The sequence below is a fragment of the Merops nubicus genome, unplaced genomic scaffold (assembly GCF_000691845.1).
Source record: "Merops nubicus isolate BGI_N331 unplaced genomic scaffold, ASM69184v1 scaffold20678, whole genome shotgun sequence".
Lineage (NCBI taxonomy): Eukaryota > Metazoa > Chordata > Aves > Coraciiformes > Meropidae > Merops > Merops nubicus.
The window spans coordinates 633-19,436 of NW_008625342.1; the positions used below are offsets into that span (position 1 = coordinate 633).

The window sequence follows — 18,804 nt, forward strand, 5'->3', positions numbered from 1 at the left end:
GCACCAAGTTGGCTTGCTGTGTGGGGAATCCGTTGGGCGCTTTCAGCATGGTGAAAACATACTTCATTTTATAGATCTTACTTTTCCTTTTTTAGTTTTTCCCTTTGTGTGTGGGGAGTGCAGTGGTTACTGCTTTGTGTGGGGATGCTTTGTCAGAAAGCCCTGCATACGCTTTTGTGAAATAAAGCGTGGGCCCTGAAGAGCTCAAGTAAAAATCTGAGAATAAGATTGAACTGTTGTTTTAGAACCAGCACAGGGAGCACCCTATTTTCTTTTATAAGGAAAAACTTCATCGTTTGCTAAATTCTTGGGGATTTATGGATAATCCACACATGTTCACTTTGGTTGAAAGTTTTACTTTTTTGAAGACTGAGAGTAGACTTGGGCATTAGCAGTAAGGTTTGTGAACGCTTGTAAAATTTTGTTTGCTGTAGTAATTGTTTTTTAAAATGTTCTCTTTGAAGCCAACATGTCTCGAGAGACTGGAAGTGAATCACAGCAGTCTCAAGGGGCCCGGCAGTCACAGGGTGGTACTAGTTCCTCTTCCAGTGGGTCACAGAGTGCGAGTCAGTCCTCCTCAAGTTCTGGGACTCTCAGTTCTTTGGACACTGTTCCCACTCAGGAGCTTCCGCCGATCCCCGAGGACCAGGAGTCTGAAGAGCTCGCTCCTCAGCCTTGGGGTCGACTCTTCGCGCTTGGAAAAGGTTTCAGCAATTGTGGTAGGTGCATCCTGTATCAAGTCTCTCGGTTCATTTGTAGTTACAAAGAAAACTTTGGAACAGCTCGGTAGAGAGCAGTGTCTCTTCATTTTCAATTTAAGTACGAGCTTGCCACTTCTGTGACAATGTTGTATTCTGTCCTACATCCCAGTGTGTGTCCTGAGCACCCAGATAGGCAGCTTGTGTAGAGCTTGAGGGCTTCTGGGTATTCATGTTCTTTGTTACTTGCTTCATTTTTCTATCTCGTAATTTATTTTGCTTATATTTCATATGAGTCTCTCAGTATTGCTGAAGGTGAACCGAAAAGAGGGTAACATTGTTAAAATATTGTACAAGGTGTGGGTGGTGCATAGGGCCTGTCCAATTAAGACAAATAAACTTGATTGTATAGGAAGAATCTTGTCTTTGTTATCCTACCATATTATCCTACCATTGCTACCATTTAGCATCATTCTGTAGTGCCATAGTTAATAACTTCCTATCATTTTTTGTTCCCTCTCTGCTTTACTCCCCCCTCCTCTACAGACTGTGTGAATGATGAATACTGGTTTGGAAGAGACAAAAGCTGTGATTACAGTTTTTCTAAGCTAGGATTGTCTGAGACTGGCTTCTACCAAAACTATAGCAAGAAGCATTTCCGAATTTTCAGGGTAGGTGCTAAAAAGGTTAACTTTCTTCTTCCATCTTGGCATAACTGGAAAAGATTGGCAGGGGTGCATCCTAAAGAAATCAGAGTTCAAGTACCTTCAGTGCTGACTCCTTGATCAAGACTCTTGGCAGTGCTCCATTAACCTGGTTTATGAAATAACCTCTGTAGTCTGATTTCCTGAACCAGCAATAGTAAATGTCTATAGTCTGTCATGTCTTTATAGTAATTTTTTTTTCTCTACTCTTTGCCATTTTTTTTTTCTTTTTGAGGAAATGGGTCCAAAAAATTCTTATGTTGCCTACATTGAAGACCACAGTGCAAATGGAACTTTTGTTAATAGACAGCTCGTTGGAAAAGGGAAGAGGCTTCCACTGACTCACAACTCTGAAATTGCACTGTCTGTACAGACTAATAAGGGTAAAATGTACATTAACAAAAGTAGTTTCTTAGATTCTTCATGTGTTGACCAAGAGATTGTTTCTGCAGTGATTTGAATGTTTCTTGCAAGCTGGGCTTCTTCATGAGTGCTGTTAAAATAGAGCTATGAATTGATATTTTAGTACTTGCATAAAAATTATCTATATCCACCTCAGCCCTAGGGAAAAAAAAAATAAATTTAAAAGAAGCCACATCAGGAATCACCTTACTGTAGAAACTTTTGTAGTTTTCCTCATTTTGAAAGATTTGTGTAGCTGTGTGTGTGGTGGGGAGAACAGGGGAAACAGACTTCAAGGGAAGATGAAAAAACTCAGGCACTTGCTAGGTGCTGCATAATAATTAAAGAAAACCCTCTTAAAAATTAGCAGAGTTGGGTGCTTGTTTCTTTGTCTTTGCTTTTCCACTAAGATGCCATCTGCCTGATTGTCACTTCTCTGTGTTCCCTACTGTGATGTTGAAATTCTTGCCTGTTTAGTCCTTAAATATAGTGTTAATTGATTAGGCACTGTTATGAAGCTGATGCCTAAAAGGTCAGGTTTCAGTAATAAGATCACCTTGCTAACCCACAGCTGATCTAACTTATAGCATTAATTACCTTTTTTATATATTTATGATTTTCTTCTATCAGGCAGCATCTTCTCAGTTAAGACTATAAAAGCTCAGGAAGCATAGTTGTTCATTTTGACAACCTTTTAAAGTTAATAACAGGAAAATGATTTCCACTCATCTTCCTAGTGTTTGTGTTTTCTGATCTTACGGTGGATGATCAGTTGGTCTTCCCTAGAGAATTCAGAGAGAAATATATCATGTCAAAGACTTTGGGAAGGTAAGCATCCTTCTTTCCACAGTATTAAGTGTTAACTTTGTTTACCATTTACAGTACCTTGTGCTGGAATTATTACCAGTGTTAATTAAGATGCTGTTAAAAAAATAAAAGGGAGACAAAAAATAGAAAAATGAAAGATAATACCTGAGTAAACCTGTTCTTTACAACAGCTTAAACAGGAATCTTGACTTTATCCTGTAGTTGGCCTGGGTTTTGTAACCTACCATTAGTTGTGAAACCCATTTTTTTTCCTGTGGAAGAGAATGAAGTGTAGATGCTTAACAAGTTTTTAAATCTTGTATATTAATTTGCTCAGTTATAGGAAATAGAAGGAAGAGCTTCATGTCAGAATATAACTTTCTACATCACTGTTGAGGCCTTCAGATAGAAGGGGAAAGAATTGTTTTCAGGAAAAAGGAGGAAGGCTATTTTAAGGGGGGACTGTTTTTTTTTTTTAATCTTTTGGAAAAAGACAGCCAGTAAAGACTTTGGAAGAGAATGCTTAAGTGGAAACAAACCAGAGTGCAAAATACAAGGATTTTTTTTCTGTAATATAATTGTTACTTAGTAAAAATAGAAGTATTGTCATACCTGTTGTTCAGATTTGTGCAGTCCAGTGCTGAGAGAAGTCTTCACTAGGTTCTCTTCTCTTTGTGTGGTGGACATGCCGACAGAGCTTCTCCTTTATATTCACTGGTACTACCCTCTGTACAGGCAGACTAGTTAGCACTAGTGAAATAGCACTGGCTAGTTCAGCAGACTTCCTGGTTACCAAATGCTTTCTGAGAAGTTCTTGACCATGTGCCATACATATTCAGAAGGTTAGAAAGCAGTAGCCTCAAATTGTGTGTAATATGATGATGCTTTCATTTCATTTGTTTATACTTGTCTATACTTTTTGGAAAAGTATTTGTAAGCATTAACATAGCTGTGCTTTTATGTTAGTGGTGCCTGTGGAGAAGTCAAACTGGCATTTGAGAAGAGCACTTGTAACAAAGTTGCAGTAAAGATAATCAATAAACGGAAGTTTATGGCAAGTGGCATTGGAGAGGCAGTAAGTGTTCTTGTTTGTCTGTCTGTCTTTTGGCCATCTTGCAGTAGTCCTGGAATTTTTGGTAACCTCTGACTCCCCAGCTCTCTTCAGCTAAAGAGGATTTTCTCACCTAATGCCTTCTGTTATGTATTCTCAAAAGGCCTCTTGATCTTACAGAATTTCTAGAATTCTGTAGAAAATGCTTGCTTTTATTCTTTGACTGCATTTCATTATGTTCATTAAGCCTGAACCTGGAGGATCAGAGCGTGCCATGGCTTTACCCTGAGAAGGAGATCTGAGCAACACTGTGTCTGCTATTCTAACTCTAATTTTATATAGGGGTATGGGATAAACTTTGAATAAAAATAAATTTAGAGGCAAAAGTGCATAGAAGGAATTATGTATGTTGTGCTGCTGTGTATTTACTAAAGTTAAATCAAGTTGGATTAACTGTATTAATTGATTTGATGAGAAAATGGACTTCAGAGCCCAGATACAATATGCAGAATCTGGTTTTGAGAATTTGTCTTGAGATTAGTATTCTGTACTATGACGTTCAGAGATCATTGCACAAGCAGTGGGAATGTACTAATTCAAGTCCTTGGCAGTGGCCCAAAGTCTCTGTTGATGGAAAGGAAAATTGCAGTTTCATGTATGAAGAAGTGATACTTTTGCTTGCTGGACTAATACAAGTTAGATAACGTTTAACAGCACAAGACTGAATACTTCGAGATCCGCGATGATCACTGCTATAGTCTACACTTTTCCTAGTTCAGGGGAGGAGGTAGATATAGTCATTTGCAGACCAATATTTGACGTCAATGTGACTGAAAATTGCAAAATGCAATTTTGGAACATTTCTGATAAAGATTAAGAAATGCTGTTATGAATTATAATTATTCAGAAATGCCATTGTACAAAACAGACAGGACTACATCTGGAATGTTGTATACAGGTTTGATCTTGTGTGTTCAGAGATGATTGGTTTGGATCAGGAGAAGAGGGGGAAAAAAAACCTGCTGGGTTGATTTAATGAGTTGAAACTAAACCACAGATTAAAATAATGTGTTTATGTTATCTTGCAAAATAGGATATTTTGCAGGCTAGGAGAGAGTAGCATTTAGTTTCAGTGTTAGCCTATATGGAAAATATCTTGGAGGGAGGAGAACTGTTTAAAGGACAATATTGATATATATTTGCCAAAATATGCTTTTTGTAGTTTGGAAATTAGGTGTAGAATTCTAACCTGCAGTGAAATGACGCATCTGGATCAATATCTTGCTATACTTAGGGAGAGCAGACTGTTTAATTCACCGATCAGTTTATGGAAAAAGATTCCATGTTATGGGCGCTTAAGGTAGCAAGGGACATGAAACAATGGCTTTTCTGTTATAGCTCTTATTTCTGATGTGTCTTATTCCAGAACAGCACTGTCTTACCCAATGTGATATTTGCTTCTTTTACTAGAATCCAGCTTTTAATATCAATACAGAAATTGAAATTTTGAAGAAAATAGATCATGTGAGTATTACTGTACATTTTTATTAATTTGTGCTGCCAACTGTACTTCTGTAGTTCACTGATCTTGGTGTAGTAACTAAAGATCAGTTTTATCTGTTTAGAAAATGTGTTAAAGGGCACGTATGCCTTTTCTTGCAAGTAAGTCTATTGAACGCTTCTTTTTTTTTAAGTATACTGTATCTTTACATATTTGAGGTTTTAAAACCTTGGATAACTGAGGTGTACGTTTGAAAAGAAACTTCACAGAAGTTTCAGCCTGAACCACTGTTGTAGAAATCTTTCCTCGATCCATGGTTTTGTAAATACTGCCAGATAACCAGCGACTAATATTAGATTCTACTGACAATTTTGAAAGTTGTATCCCTTCTTTCTCCTGCATCCCCCCCTCCCCCCTGTCCCCACAAAAGATGTTTCTTGTACTTCTGTTAAGTACAAAGTTTGCATAGCTGAATGAGCTCTCCCTGGCTTCCCAATGTACTGTTGTGTATCAAGAAGATACCACGGAAGTGGTAGCTCGCAACTGGAAAAAATAAGAGTACTTGTTGAGCTGTGACTGCAGGAGCTGAATGCTTTTATGTGTGGAGGCTGGGGGGAAGGAAGACAGCAGACTGGAATGTTTGCCAAAGCCTGGGGCATTGGTCAGTTGTGTTCACTGTTAGTTTAACTGGCATGGTTGAAATCATACTGAAATAAGAACCTCAGGATGATAAACTGTTGATAATGTTCATTTTTGCCAATGAGGCTGTTATTGTGTGCGTCCATATGTGTTCCCTTTTTTCTTAGCCTTGCTTAATCAAGATCAAAAACTTCTTTGAAGCAGAGGATTACTACATTGTTTTGGAACTGTAAGTAACTTGCTTGAAAGTAAATGCATAAAATGATGTTTTTCATAGCCACAAAAAAAGTGTATAGTTGTGAACTGTAGGGGTTTTGTTTGATTTTGTTTTGTTTTTCTTTTGCTGGTCTCCACTGTTCTCTGAAAGCTCAGTAAAATTAGGTACTAGCATAACCAGGAGAGTAGTGCTTCTGTGCTTTGAAGGCACTTCGTGCCTGGATAGTTGCCCACCATCCTGCTGTTGTGGATTGCTGCTACTGTTTTTATTCTGAGCTCGTAAGAGAAGGCTTATCAAAAATCCTGTAACAACTCCCAGTGAAGACTCAGGAGATTACGTCTAATTCACCGGCGCATGTTCTATGTTTAGGACACTGCTCTCTCATTTTCAAAAATGCCTTCCTTCTCTGCAGCCAAAATAGCCAAATGTTTTGATCTCAGTCTCGTCTGATGAAATTAATCTTTTGGAAGTTCTGTACTGTCTTGTTACCTGCATTTGTTTTAGGATGGAAGGAGGAGAATTGTATGACAGAGTGTCAAGGCCAATCAAGATGAAAGAAGCCACCTGCAAGTTGTATTTTTATCAGATGCTGCTGGCTGTAAAGGTAGGTCATCATGAATTCTACCAAGAACAATATGGTTATGCCTATGAATGTCACTCAGACTGATTTGTCTGTGATTTGCCACTTCTGAAATCTGCAAGCAATCAGTACAGTGCTCTTAACGAGTCAGTTTAGCAAGATTCATTCCCTCAGCCTATTATTACTCACTAGTGTAAGGACTTTGTGGCATGGTGAACTTAAGTGCCTTTGCAAGCTGAAACATGGATTTGTATTTAGGACGGTATGATCACAGTAATAATGACTAACCAAAAGGAGAGAGAGATGAAAACCCAGAGTTTCTATGAAGTCAACATAGAACTTTGGTTTTCTGTAGTTTTGTTGCTTCTCCTGAGATGAAGAAAGAAGTATAGCTTTCCAGTGAATGGGAAGAATGGAGCACATTGCCAGGTCTACATACTGTGCTTGCTTTAACATTTGAAGCATAGTGGTTTCCAAGGTTGTTTTTGTTTGTTTTTAAGAAGAGTCATAGGCTGTGTAGCTTTAAATGCATGCATGCCTCTTACACAAACCATTTCAGTTGTCCTAGCATTGCTATGTGAAAAATTGGAAAGCTTACATTTAAGAAACTTAGTAGTCTGTTTTTCTTGGATTGTCTATCTGTATATACCTAGTATCTTCATGACAATGGAATTATACACCGAGATCTAAAGCCAGAGAATGTACTGCTTTCATCTTCTGATGAGACGTGTCTTATAAAGGTAAAGAAACTTGTGTTTCTTCTTCTTAACTTAGAAATTTTGGACTATTCCTTCCCATTCTTCTAAATATTTAAAGACATTTTAAAAAATATTGTCATATTGTCAAATTAGTCATACAAATTATGAAGTAACTTAAAACACTAAGTTTTGGTTTATTTTTTTTCATCATTTTAATTTTACTTTTGTGGATATTTCAATCCATACACTTATCTAAAAACAACTGAGAAACATCATTCTTATATAGCAGTTGAGTACACAACTTCAAATGTTGATTCCCCCCCCCCAATAAAGAACAAATTCTTGCAGTATTTCCACAAATATTCAGGCTGTATGGTGATAGTTATTTTATGTTGTTGGTTTGTTTTGGTTTTTTTTTGCGGGTCAGGGCTTGGGGTTAGGGATGTTTGGGGATTTTTTGGGGGAAAGGGGCTATTTGGGTTTCTTTGCAGATAAAGCACCGAATAGATGTGCATGCTAAACTGTTTATTTTTGAAGTAATCTCTTCTAATAAGCTACAATTCCTTTATTCTGTAGTTGTCCATTTACATCCAAATCTGTGAGGTCTTCTTGCTAGTGTAAAGTGTGGTCCTCTGCCATCTTTCTCCCTCCTCCTCCTCCTGTTCTCAGTTGCTTACTGCATAAGTATTCAGTAATCTTTGGGGTAAATTTTGTTTATACTCATGTACTGGAACTGACTTGGAAGGAAGAAACTTAATCTTGGCTCCTGATATATGTTGACAATATGATGTGTTCTAGTACAATCAATCCTAATATGTAATGTGGTGTTACCATTTTTAAATACAAGATTACAGATTTTGGACAATCCAAGATTCTTGGAGAAACTTCTCTTATGAAAACATTATGTGGTACTCCCACTTATCTTGCTCCTGAGGTTCTAAATTCACTTGGGACTGCTGGATACAGCCGAGCTGTGGACTGCTGGAGTTTAGGAGTTATTCTTTTTGTATGGTAAGATCCTGTGTAGATGCTACCTTCATTGGACAGTCATTGGCATACATGGCTCAAGACTTGGCAAATTCAGTATCTTTATTAGGAAGTGAAAGTGTATTTAAAAATATATACATGTAAAAGATGCTATGAAAGCAGATGGTTTGAAGTGTGTGATTTTAGTGTTTCTTTCACTATGACAAAAATCTGTGTTATTTAACTTGTTTTGTTCTTTTATATAGCTTGTGTGGATATCCACCATTTAATGAGCAAAATACTCAACTATCTCTGAAAGATCAAATCACTCGTGGAGAATACACATTCATTTCAAAGGAATGGAAGCATGTGTCAGACATGGGTATGCTCCATTACAGTGGATAGTAGAATATTTAGTTCTCATATTGTAGTTCTTGTTTTCCTTGGACTTAACTTCCTTTCAGCTGTGTGGCACATTGCTGGTTGGTATGTTTAGTTTTAAAGGCAGTCTTTTAAAAATGTTTTTTTTTTTTTTTTTTAATTAAAAGTCACAGTATTGGGAAGAGCAGATGCATTTTTCACTGCAGACAATTCCTAGTAATATTTAGCTTTATTAACTACAGAAGAGTTTCTGGGCACATATGTCTATTTTTCTTCTTTTAACAACCCAAGAGACTGTTAAGAGTAATTTTATGGTGCTAGTCATTGAGTTTAAAACATCAGCTGCTACTTGTGGAATCAACTACTAAGTTTGACACACTAAGTAGTCTGCAGATCTATTTGAGTTTTTGCATAGCAAACAGAAATGATAGTTACTGTCTGCATGCTTTTCTGCTTTGGGACACTTTATATGCACAAAATAATTGTAGTGTTTGCCTTAGATACTCCTTTGTATGTGCAGAGGAGTTTCTAATGAATTATGTGATCGTTCCTTTTCAAAGAGACTTACCAAATAGAACTCCTTCCTGAATTATTTGAAGCTTATTCAATCATAAATCCAACATATATGAGAATAGAAATTTTGTTAAGGTTGTACATAGTCTTAATGACATGTATAACAGTACAATAAGGTAACAATTAAAAGTAAATCTTGCCAAAATTCCATTGTGGGAGACTTGGAGTCATAACATGACATAAATGCTATATTTTTCACAGTGTCTATTAAGCTGTTGCCTATGAAAAAAAAGCTGGTTTTAAAATACTTTTTTTGTTGCTCAAAAAAAAGCATCAGCCTTGCCTGATGCTGTTCACTGCCTTTCCCCACCCTAAAGACATCTTATGTTGAGCATATATGCCTATGTCTTGTCTCTTCCTTGCCACCTTCCCAGATGGATAATTGCTTTCCAGGACACCATAAAGTAGGAAAATAAATTAAGCTGTCTTTGCTTGTCCACAGTAAGCTTTTGAAGCTTTTAGGAAAGTGGTGAACTTGTGCATGCTCAGAACATAAATTGTGGACATGCTCAGTATATATCCTGGTAATTTTGGCATACTAAAAAGCATTGAATCGTGTGCATGCAAAGGAGAAATGGTTACAGTCTGCAGCCATCCCCATGCATAGAGAAAAGTGATCTGCCCAGGCAGGATTTTGGGACGTCGTTGCACATAGCTTTGCTGTATGCATATTGCAGAACTTATTTTCATGTAATCAGTTTATTGATCATATGTCAAACAACTCTTTTTATTATCTTAGCTCTGGATCTTGTGAGAAAGTTGTTAGTAGTGGATCCAAGCAAACGTCTTACAACAGAGGAAGCTTTAGAGCATCCTTGGCTTCAGGTAGGAATTGTGTCTTAACTGAAGTACAGCAAAGCTGGGTTGTTCTGGGGATAACTTCTTGATGTAAATTCAAAGGCAGTTCAATAGCCTTTCACTGAGGCTTTTTTTTCAATAGCCTTTAACTTTCATGTTAGGAGGTTTTGTTGATCCAGTGTAGTATACTTCTGCAAGGAGGCAGGGGAACATTGGCTACTCTGGTCACCAGCAGTGTAATGCACCTGATCTGCCTCTAAGGAGAACACCATAAAAGGGATACAGTGATGGACAATGAGAGCTTCAATTCTTTTGTCTCATGGGTATAACAACTGTTGTCTTAAGTCAGAGCTTACGTATGCCTGTCCATAGGTTGTCTCTGACAGTTGCCAGCAGAAGAGCAGCTGCCATGTGGTTCTTCTCATGGGCATGCACTGCTGTCTGCCTGCCAGCTAGAGAAAGAGTTTCTGCTGGCTACTGTAAGATCAGAGAGATCCTGCTGCCTACTTACAGGAAGAGGAGAGAGAAAGAAAAGGCTTTGTTTAGGAATTATTTGTTTGTTTTACTGGCATTGTCTATTACATGTAGGAGGAGAGGCCACAAGGCCCCAACCTGTAGCATATTAGCCCAGATACTACAGCCACTGCTTTCCTGTTGGACAACTCTAAGCCAGAGTGAGCATCTTGAGCAGACTGCTTCCATGTGTCTCTGTTGGAAGCAAGATGATCTTGCAGCACCTTGTTGTCTGTCAAAGTCTTTGTGGGATGGAGCCTTCTCTTTCTTGCAGCATACAGAACAGAGTTGCTTCTTTGCTCTCCCAACAAGCAAATGCTGTCTCTGCAGCACACAGATTTTCTTCTTTCTGTGTTGTCTTTTCTTCTTGCAATGGCAACTATACTTCCTGTTGTTTTTCAGTGTGTTTATTTTCTTGGCCCCTGTCCCTGGCAAAGTCTTTGTTAGATCTTATCCCTTCCTGTTGCTGCTTTTACAGCATGGTGTGCTTCCTTGGTCCTTCGGTTCATGGTCCTTTTCAACTGTTGTTGCTGCTGCTGTTTGTAGTCTTGTCGCCTTGCCTGATGCTGTTCACTGCCTTGTCCCACCCTAAACATATCTTTGCCTATTTCCCTTTTAATTTGACTTTTCCTTTGCCCTCTACCTTGTCATGAGGTCTCCATATGTAGGTTTTACCTTTCCACATCATACACTTCTGTCAGAGAGAAAAATGAATTGGTAACTTTCTCCTGTTTTCTCCAAGGTGGCCACACTGTCCTTAGTTTTCTGTCTGCTGCTTTTTTTCTCATTATTATCTGGAGAATGCATCATCTTTGTAGCTTAACTACCTCACAGCACTGCAGCTCACGTGATTTCTGTGTACCCCCTTCACACAGGCCGGGGGCATTTCTCAGCCTTGACCAATCTGATGAGCTGCTGATGCAGCCTGACCCATGCTGGAATGTGCCCTATTGCTGCCTGTCAGGAGCCTTGGCAGCAGCTGTAAGCACTTGTATAGGAAGGCTTTTTGTTCTCTCGGTCTCATGATCTTTATTAAGTTGCCATATGATAAAAGGGGCTCAAAGCAGCTCAGGCCCTTTCCAAGTAATCTAATTCTCTCAGACTAAATCTGTAATATCTCATGGTTGATGCATCTTCAGTAACCTGCATTCAGGTAAGGGAGAAGGACTCAGATTGTGTAATTTGTCCAGCTGGAAGAAGGTATTCACAGTTTATATGTTCACTATTGTGTGGTTATCCCATGGATGTTTGACTCCGGATCAGGTTTTATAGGCATTGTAGAATACTGAAGAGCTTTGTCAAGCTAAACTAGGTCCTGTTCCAGATTGTCACCTTTAGCTAAATTGTGTGTCAGGACTCCTGCAGTCCTGTCATCTCTGGCCCTTCTATCAAAGCAGCCGTGTTGTCTTTGTGGGAGGAAGATGAAACTGATCTTGCTATTAAGAGAATCAGACTTCACTGGTCCTGATGGTAAATACCAACAATGAGCTCCTCATGGTCTCTGCTCAGGAAGACTTGGAATAGGTAGAGCTTGCAAATACCTGCCTGGTTCAACACAGTGGATTAGTGGCTGAGCACAAATGATAGGTGCAGTTATTTCTACTGCCGTGTCATCCCCTCCAGAAAGCTGTAAGTGTTGCTCTATTAAATGCCAGATTTTCTGTCCCCAGTTCTTTCCCACAAGGAAGCTGGCTTCTGCTGGAAGGTGTGGTGCCAGCTCAACAGCAGAGACTGAGAGGCCTCTGTCTTTACTTTTGCTGACGGCTGCTGGCATTAAACAGCACGGAGCTGCTCTCCATGCTCTGGTTCTGCTTCAACACCCTTTGTATGCCTCTGTGATCTGCTCTGAATCTGATGGAAAATCCTGCATCTCTGGAATTCTGTCTTGGTAAATGAAGCCCAGTCTGCATCTGTAGCTAGTCTCTGCTTTCCAATTTTTAGTCCTTGCAGAGGACTGCAAAAAAAGCATGGAATATTCTCCTGAATCCATTCTTTCAACACAACCAGCAGCTTCTGCACCCTTTCTGAGACACCTCTTCTCAGAACTCTCTAACATCTGGGAATCAAGATATGTTTTTTAGAGACCAGAATTGATTGTGAGTCTGATAGGATGGACCTCCTGCTTTCAGCATTGTAACAGAGTCCCACTTCCTCATCTTGTTTGTGTGGGCAGGCAGTGGAGAATCCTGCAGAATGTTTCTGGCAAGTGTCCATTATGTTCTTCCTATGATGAGTATGAGTGTCACTGGTTTGGGTTGGTCACCTCTGAGTAGGAGGTGATGGTCTCCCTGCCTCCTGTTACAATCTTCTTAGATATATGAGAGGTAGTCTTTAAGTGGTCTTTTACTAATTTTGGCATTCCAGAGATGACCACAGGGACTATGAGCTTTCCTGGATATTTTTCCTTGAGGAGGCTGAAGAAAGTTACTGAGCCTACCTCTGAGCCACAGAACAGGTTCTGTTTACTCACACTGAGCACAATGGTATTCCTATTCCCTCACTGGGAACAGTGGCTGATTTTAGATGCTTAGGAAAAGGGCATAAGAAACAGGATGGAAGCAAGGGAGTATCACTCAGTGGTCAACAGCAGACAGCTTCCTGAGACAGAAAATGCATTTAGATGACTGTTTTTAAGTCATTAACTTGTCCTGATTGTACTGCTGGGCATCAGAAAATTCTTCCTGGCATTACTGGCTTTTACTGCTGTGGTTTTGTGTAACTTCTACAATGAGTTAATGTAGATTCCTATATTTAGATTATAATTCTCTGCAGGAAATGTTGTTGATAAACCATGCTACACTGATTTTAAGGACAGCTGGTGTGCCTAATGGGAAAGGGGAAATACATGACAGTGATTTAGGCAAGTTAAGAATTTGATATATTTCAGTATGTAAACTCAATTTGTTAGCATCTTGATTATATATTCCCTTCAGTGACACCTCTTACTGTTGTTTCATTTTGAAGACAGGACAAAAGGTTTCAGAAGACATCATACCTGCAAATCCAAATGTTATCTAGCATTCAGATGCCATTCTTTAAACTATTTGCCTTCATGGGCTGTTACAGAGAATGTCAGTTGTTTATAGGTGATGTACACTGCCTGCTTGGAAGGCCAACACCCAGTATGTTCAGTTCTAGATATCACACACGTTGAATACTACCACCAAAAGAGCTCCTTGAGTCCTGTCCCTGTGAGTAGTGAGAAGGAGTTACTGGCTCCCCACTCCCTCTTGTGTCGTCTGTAAGTATTGCCTTTAAAAGTTAGTGTGGAGAAAGCCCGGGGGACACACTTCATGGGTGTAGCTAGTACCTGTCAGCACCCACTAATGATTTTGGGTCTGCTAGGGAGTTGTTCAGATCTTAAACATAAGCACGTTCTCTAAACAAAATTTAATTTCTACAGCTTTATTTGAACCAGTAGTTCTTTCAAATCAGTGTTTTAAATACCTGTGCCATTTACACCATTCTGTGCTTAAATCTGAAATTTAAAAGCTTAATGAGCTGCTCCTCTGCTGACTGCTTGCCCAGTATAGAATGATATTATCACAGCCAGACTCCTCCCTCCACTCCCACATCACACCCAAGAGATCCAAACCAGATCTGGACAGCCAGAGGAGGAACAGGTCCATGCACTCACCCACCACAGTGGAGGTGGAGAAGGGAGTGAGCCAGCCAGGGAGCCGAGCCGTGGGCAGTGGGAGCAGCCAGGCCATGAGCCCAGTCACACAGCAGGGACTCAGAGACAGCTCCATGTTCTGGCCCTGCCATCCTGGGAACTCTGCTTGCTGTGAAGAGTTGGGGAGCCCTTCCAATAGCCAGAATCCTCACAGGCAGACCTCCCAACCCCCACGGCAAGCAGACAATTCTTATAAAGGTGGCTTCTTGCCCCACCTCCACATTAATGTGGAGAGACAAGCCCCAGTTCTATATAAAATAAACTGGATGTTCAAAAGCTTTTTTGTAGCACTTAACAACATATTTAAACCAAAAAAGGAGATACAGCAATACTCTATAGCTTAGAAAAACAACTCCCATCACCGCCTTCACCCCCAAAAAAGCAATTAAAACATTTAAAATCTTTATGAACACAATGGTCCTTGTTTCTAATTGTCTCTAGCAGTGAATGTCCTGTCCTTCTCCGAGTTTCCCAGTCTTTGCTGTGGTAATGGAATGAAATAATACAACCTGGTAGCTTCAGTCAGTTGTTTAGATAAATGTCTGGTTTTGGTTCTAGATGAGTTCGTCAGTTGGTGAACACACAGTCACTGTTCAAACAGCCAAAGGAAATAATCTGTATTTAATCACTATAAGTAGCATATTTTATTTAGTCCTGGAACAGGTCTACAGACCCAATTTCAGGTTTTGAAGTCTGATTTAGGGTTTGCAGGTAATCCGTAGCAAGCAATTCTAATCAAATTCCTGCAGGAAAAATTGCTGGAACTAGAGAATGAGATTTTCTTTTTAAAACAAGGAGTACACTGTGTCAACTAAACATCTTGTCCACACTCATTTTCTGTTCCACCATGTACCAAGAGCATCCTGGCCACTGGCAGCTGAATCAGAATGAGGTTGCCTGCTAGCTTTTTCTCTTGAAACTCGCCTTACTTCATACTGAACTAGTTCTCTTAACAAAAGATTTCTGCTGCCTTTCTCTCCCTTGTGCTCCTCCTTCCCTCCACATCACAGTTCTGTGGCCAGGCCTGTTCATACACAACTGAGACTAGTAAATCCACTTCTTTCACAGTGCATCTCTCCCAGACACTTTCCCTCCCCTAATGGCAGCTTCTGGCTTACCACTCTGGGTAAATAGACAGTGAACTGTACTGTCCAGTAACCTTCTGTAGAGATACAAATAGTCTATGAATAATACAATTTGCAAATTGTTTGCAAAAGGGAAACATCACTTCAGAGAAATGCTTGCCCAAATTCGGAATGTTTGTTTTCTAAATGCTTCTATTTACAACCTTCAATGTGTTCTAGGGACTTACTTGTGTTAACTGTGGGATGCTTTTTAAGATAATGATGCTTTTGAAAGTTTGGTGAGTGGTTTTGTTTTTGTTTTGGGTATTTGTTTGGTTTTTTTTAGGATGCAGACGTTTTAGCTGGCTCTTCTCTACCTACTGGGTACAACAGGTTTACCCTTGTAGGGTGAGGAATAATGAAAACTAACCAAATTTGGGATACTGAGGAAGCTGAGCTCTTGGAAATGAAAATATGCTGTTAAGAAAGGGAAGTCATTATGAGAACCAAATGTAATAATATGAGGAAAATAGCTATTTTTTCAAGAGCAATTAACTGTTTGGGTGAAAAGAGGCCCCAGGTCCTGATGAGGCCTGTTCTGATAAGCCTGACTAATGAATTACCTGCACAAACTCCAGGCCTGTCTGTTCTGTTCTTTCAATGTTGTTATACTTCGTTGAATGATACTGCAAGTTAAGTTTTAGTTTGACTATATTAGCTAAATAGTTATTGAGGGGAAGCCGTTTCTTTGTAGAAATAGAAATGAATGAAATAGAACTATTTTTTCTTACCAGTACTGTATATAAACCACTGTCTCAAAATTATGTTGTGGGGCATATCAGAATTACAGAATCACAGACTGGTTTGGGTTGGAAGGGGCCCTTAAAGGTCATCTAGTTCAAACCCTCCCTGCCCTGAGCAGGGACATCCCCAACTAGAGCAGGTTGCTCAGACCCCTGGCCAACCTCACCTGGGATGGTTCCAGGGATGGGGCTTCTATCACCTCTCTGGGCAACCTGGGCCAGTATCTCACCACCCTCATTTAAAAAAAAAAAGAATCTTCTTTATATCTAGTCTGAATCTCCCCTCTTTTAGTGTAAAACCATCACCCCTTCTCCTGTTGCAAGAGGTCCTACTAAAAAGTCAGTCCCCATCTTTCTGATATGCCCCCTCTAGGTACTGAAAGGCTGCTGTAAGGTGTCCCTGGAGCCTTTTCTTCTCCAGGCTGATCAACCCCAGCTCTGTCAGCCTGTCCTCATAGGTCTGCTTCTTGAGCTTGTCCAGATCCCTCTGGATGGCATCCCATCCTTCAGGGATGTCAACTGCACCACTCAGCTTGGTGTCACCTGCAAGCTTGCTAAGGGTGCACTTGATCCTACTGCCTGTGTTGCGGATGCAGACTGTAAATGGGATTGGTCCAAATTCAGACCCCTGCGGTTTACCACTCGTCACTGATCTTCATCCAGATATTGAGCCATGGACCACTGCTCTCTGGATGTGACCATCCGGTCAAGTCCTTATCTAGTGAGGAAAGACTATTATTAGACTATCTATCTATCAAATCCATCTCCCTCCCATTTAGAGAGAAGGATGTTGGGGGAGGATTGTGTCAAAGGCCTTAGAGAAGTCCAGGCAGATGAATTCCATAGCTCTTCACTTGTTCACTGATGTAGTTAATCCATCGTAGAAGGCCACTCAGTTGATCAGGGAAGACTTGCCCTTGGTGAAACCATATTAGGAAGGTGTTTATTTGGTGGGAAGTGGGGGAATTTCCTTTTTGCTTTTGTTCATTCTTTAATTGCTGATCCATTTCATTAGCCAAAGTGTAGGCTTTTTCCTTAAACACTCCATATACTACTTAGAGTTACTGCTTTTTTTCACAGGATGAGGATATGAAGAGTACATTTAAAGAGCTACTTGCTCAGACATGTGCCAGTATGAATACACCACAAACTTCAGAAATGGTATGTGTAACAGATTATTTGAAGATTAATAGTTGATGCTTAGAGAAACTAGATTTTGAAGTAATCCATAATAAGAAAATTGATTAATTTTGAGAACTTTGAGAAAGGTGCATTGTGGCTGTATGTAGCAGTCTGCTCATCATCTGTGCTTTCTGAATAGAAGCAATGGACTTTTGTGCTTGGGCAAGACACTTTGTTCAAATGTATAGGAAGTCTCCTAGGCCTTAAAGGATTTTCGTATAGTTAAAATTAAATTGCTGAACATGGATGTTTTGATGGACTCAAGTCACAAATGTTTACTGTTCAAGGAAAAATTCTCATGTTAGTCAAAGTTTAGAATGGTATTGTGACATTCATCACTAGGAGCTAATTAGGAGAATTTTAAACAGTAGTGGAAGGTAAACCTGGGGGCAGTGTGTTGCGTGAGAAGGATCAAATATATTTAGATAGATCTTGGTAAAGAAACATTTGTTATTTCTGCTGCTTTTTCAGTCACAGAAAGGAGACTTTGACTTGTCTCTGTCAAGCAAAACAGTGAGGCTCTGTCTTACCTGATTGCATGTAGCCATCCTACTCTATCTTCCTTTCAGCCAACCCCAACAAGAAAGCGCCTCCATGAAAGTGAGGAGGAGTCTGGCTCTTCTAAGCGTGCTGTTCCTTCTACGTCAGCTCAGAAAATGAGGTGAAAAATAAAGTGGCTTTTGTTAATCACAGTTTTTTTTATAGAAAGCAGAATTTTATTTAAGAAAAATCTTAATAATGGAATTACTGTTGGAAGATGAGATTGCTCAATAAAAATGACTTTGTAAGACTGAAGTGACTGCTGTATACGTATAAGAACCTACACAACTAGTTGTGCTCCATTTCACCTAGCTGCCTGACTTGAGGAGGTATCAGAAAAACTCATTAAGTCACTAAAGATTTTTAGGCTAGTGTTGGCTACTGTTAGTGTTTAGGCTAATGGTTACCAGTGGTTTTAAAGAGTCCTGCCTGCATCATTACAGACACAAGATAAATCACTAGCTACTACTTACACTGCAAACTAACTGTAATTAAAAATCTGAAATAGAAATCTTCGATTCTTTATTCCTCCATCTTTTTTACATTCCACTATTGTTAGGAAAAAAAAAAAAAAATCTAACTGCTTTGCTTGGATTCTTTCCCCAGATCCTGAGTAAGACCTACTTTTCTAATGAAATCTAAGTTTTAATCTCACTTATTTGAGGTCAAACCTTTGAGCTGATGGCTCATTATATTGCAGAGAGCTTTCTGAAATTTCAGACTCTTGAATTTTTTCCATGAAAGAGTGAGTTTGGGAGAAGTTAAATTCCATTAAGGTAAACTGGCATTCAATTTTCATTTAAACAAGAAATTATTGTTTCTTTATTATGTATTATTCACAGCAGAGGAGTCTTCAGCATAACCTGCTTGCCTGTTCGTTGCGGCGGGCACGGGTGTACCGCATTTGGAAGGCTTCAGTTTGGATGCCGTGAGAAGGCGAAGGGTGAGCCTCGGTAGGAGCGACGCCGCGAGTGACCAGCGTCACTGCACCAGTGTCACTGCCTGGCCTCC

General features: G+C 39.6%; 1 protein-coding gene across 1 annotated transcript; it reads left to right on the forward strand.

Annotated features, from left to right (window-relative positions):
- Positions 1–468: 468 nt before the first annotated feature.
- On the forward strand, positions 469–18,050 carry CHEK2 (checkpoint kinase 2). Its single transcript, XM_008945653.1, has 14 exons — positions 469–719; positions 1,245–1,369; positions 1,638–1,785; positions 2,542–2,632; positions 3,578–3,686; positions 5,133–5,186; positions 5,970–6,031; positions 6,524–6,623; positions 7,253–7,339; positions 8,145–8,308; positions 8,530–8,645; positions 9,957–10,042; positions 17,152–17,232; positions 17,823–18,050. The coding sequence occupies exons 1-14, from the start codon at positions 470–472 to the stop codon at positions 17,916–17,918; spliced, it is 1,569 nt and encodes a 522-aa protein (XP_008943901.1). The 5' UTR covers position 469; the 3' UTR covers positions 17,919–18,050.
- The last annotated feature ends 754 nt before the right edge of the window (positions 18,051–18,804 follow it).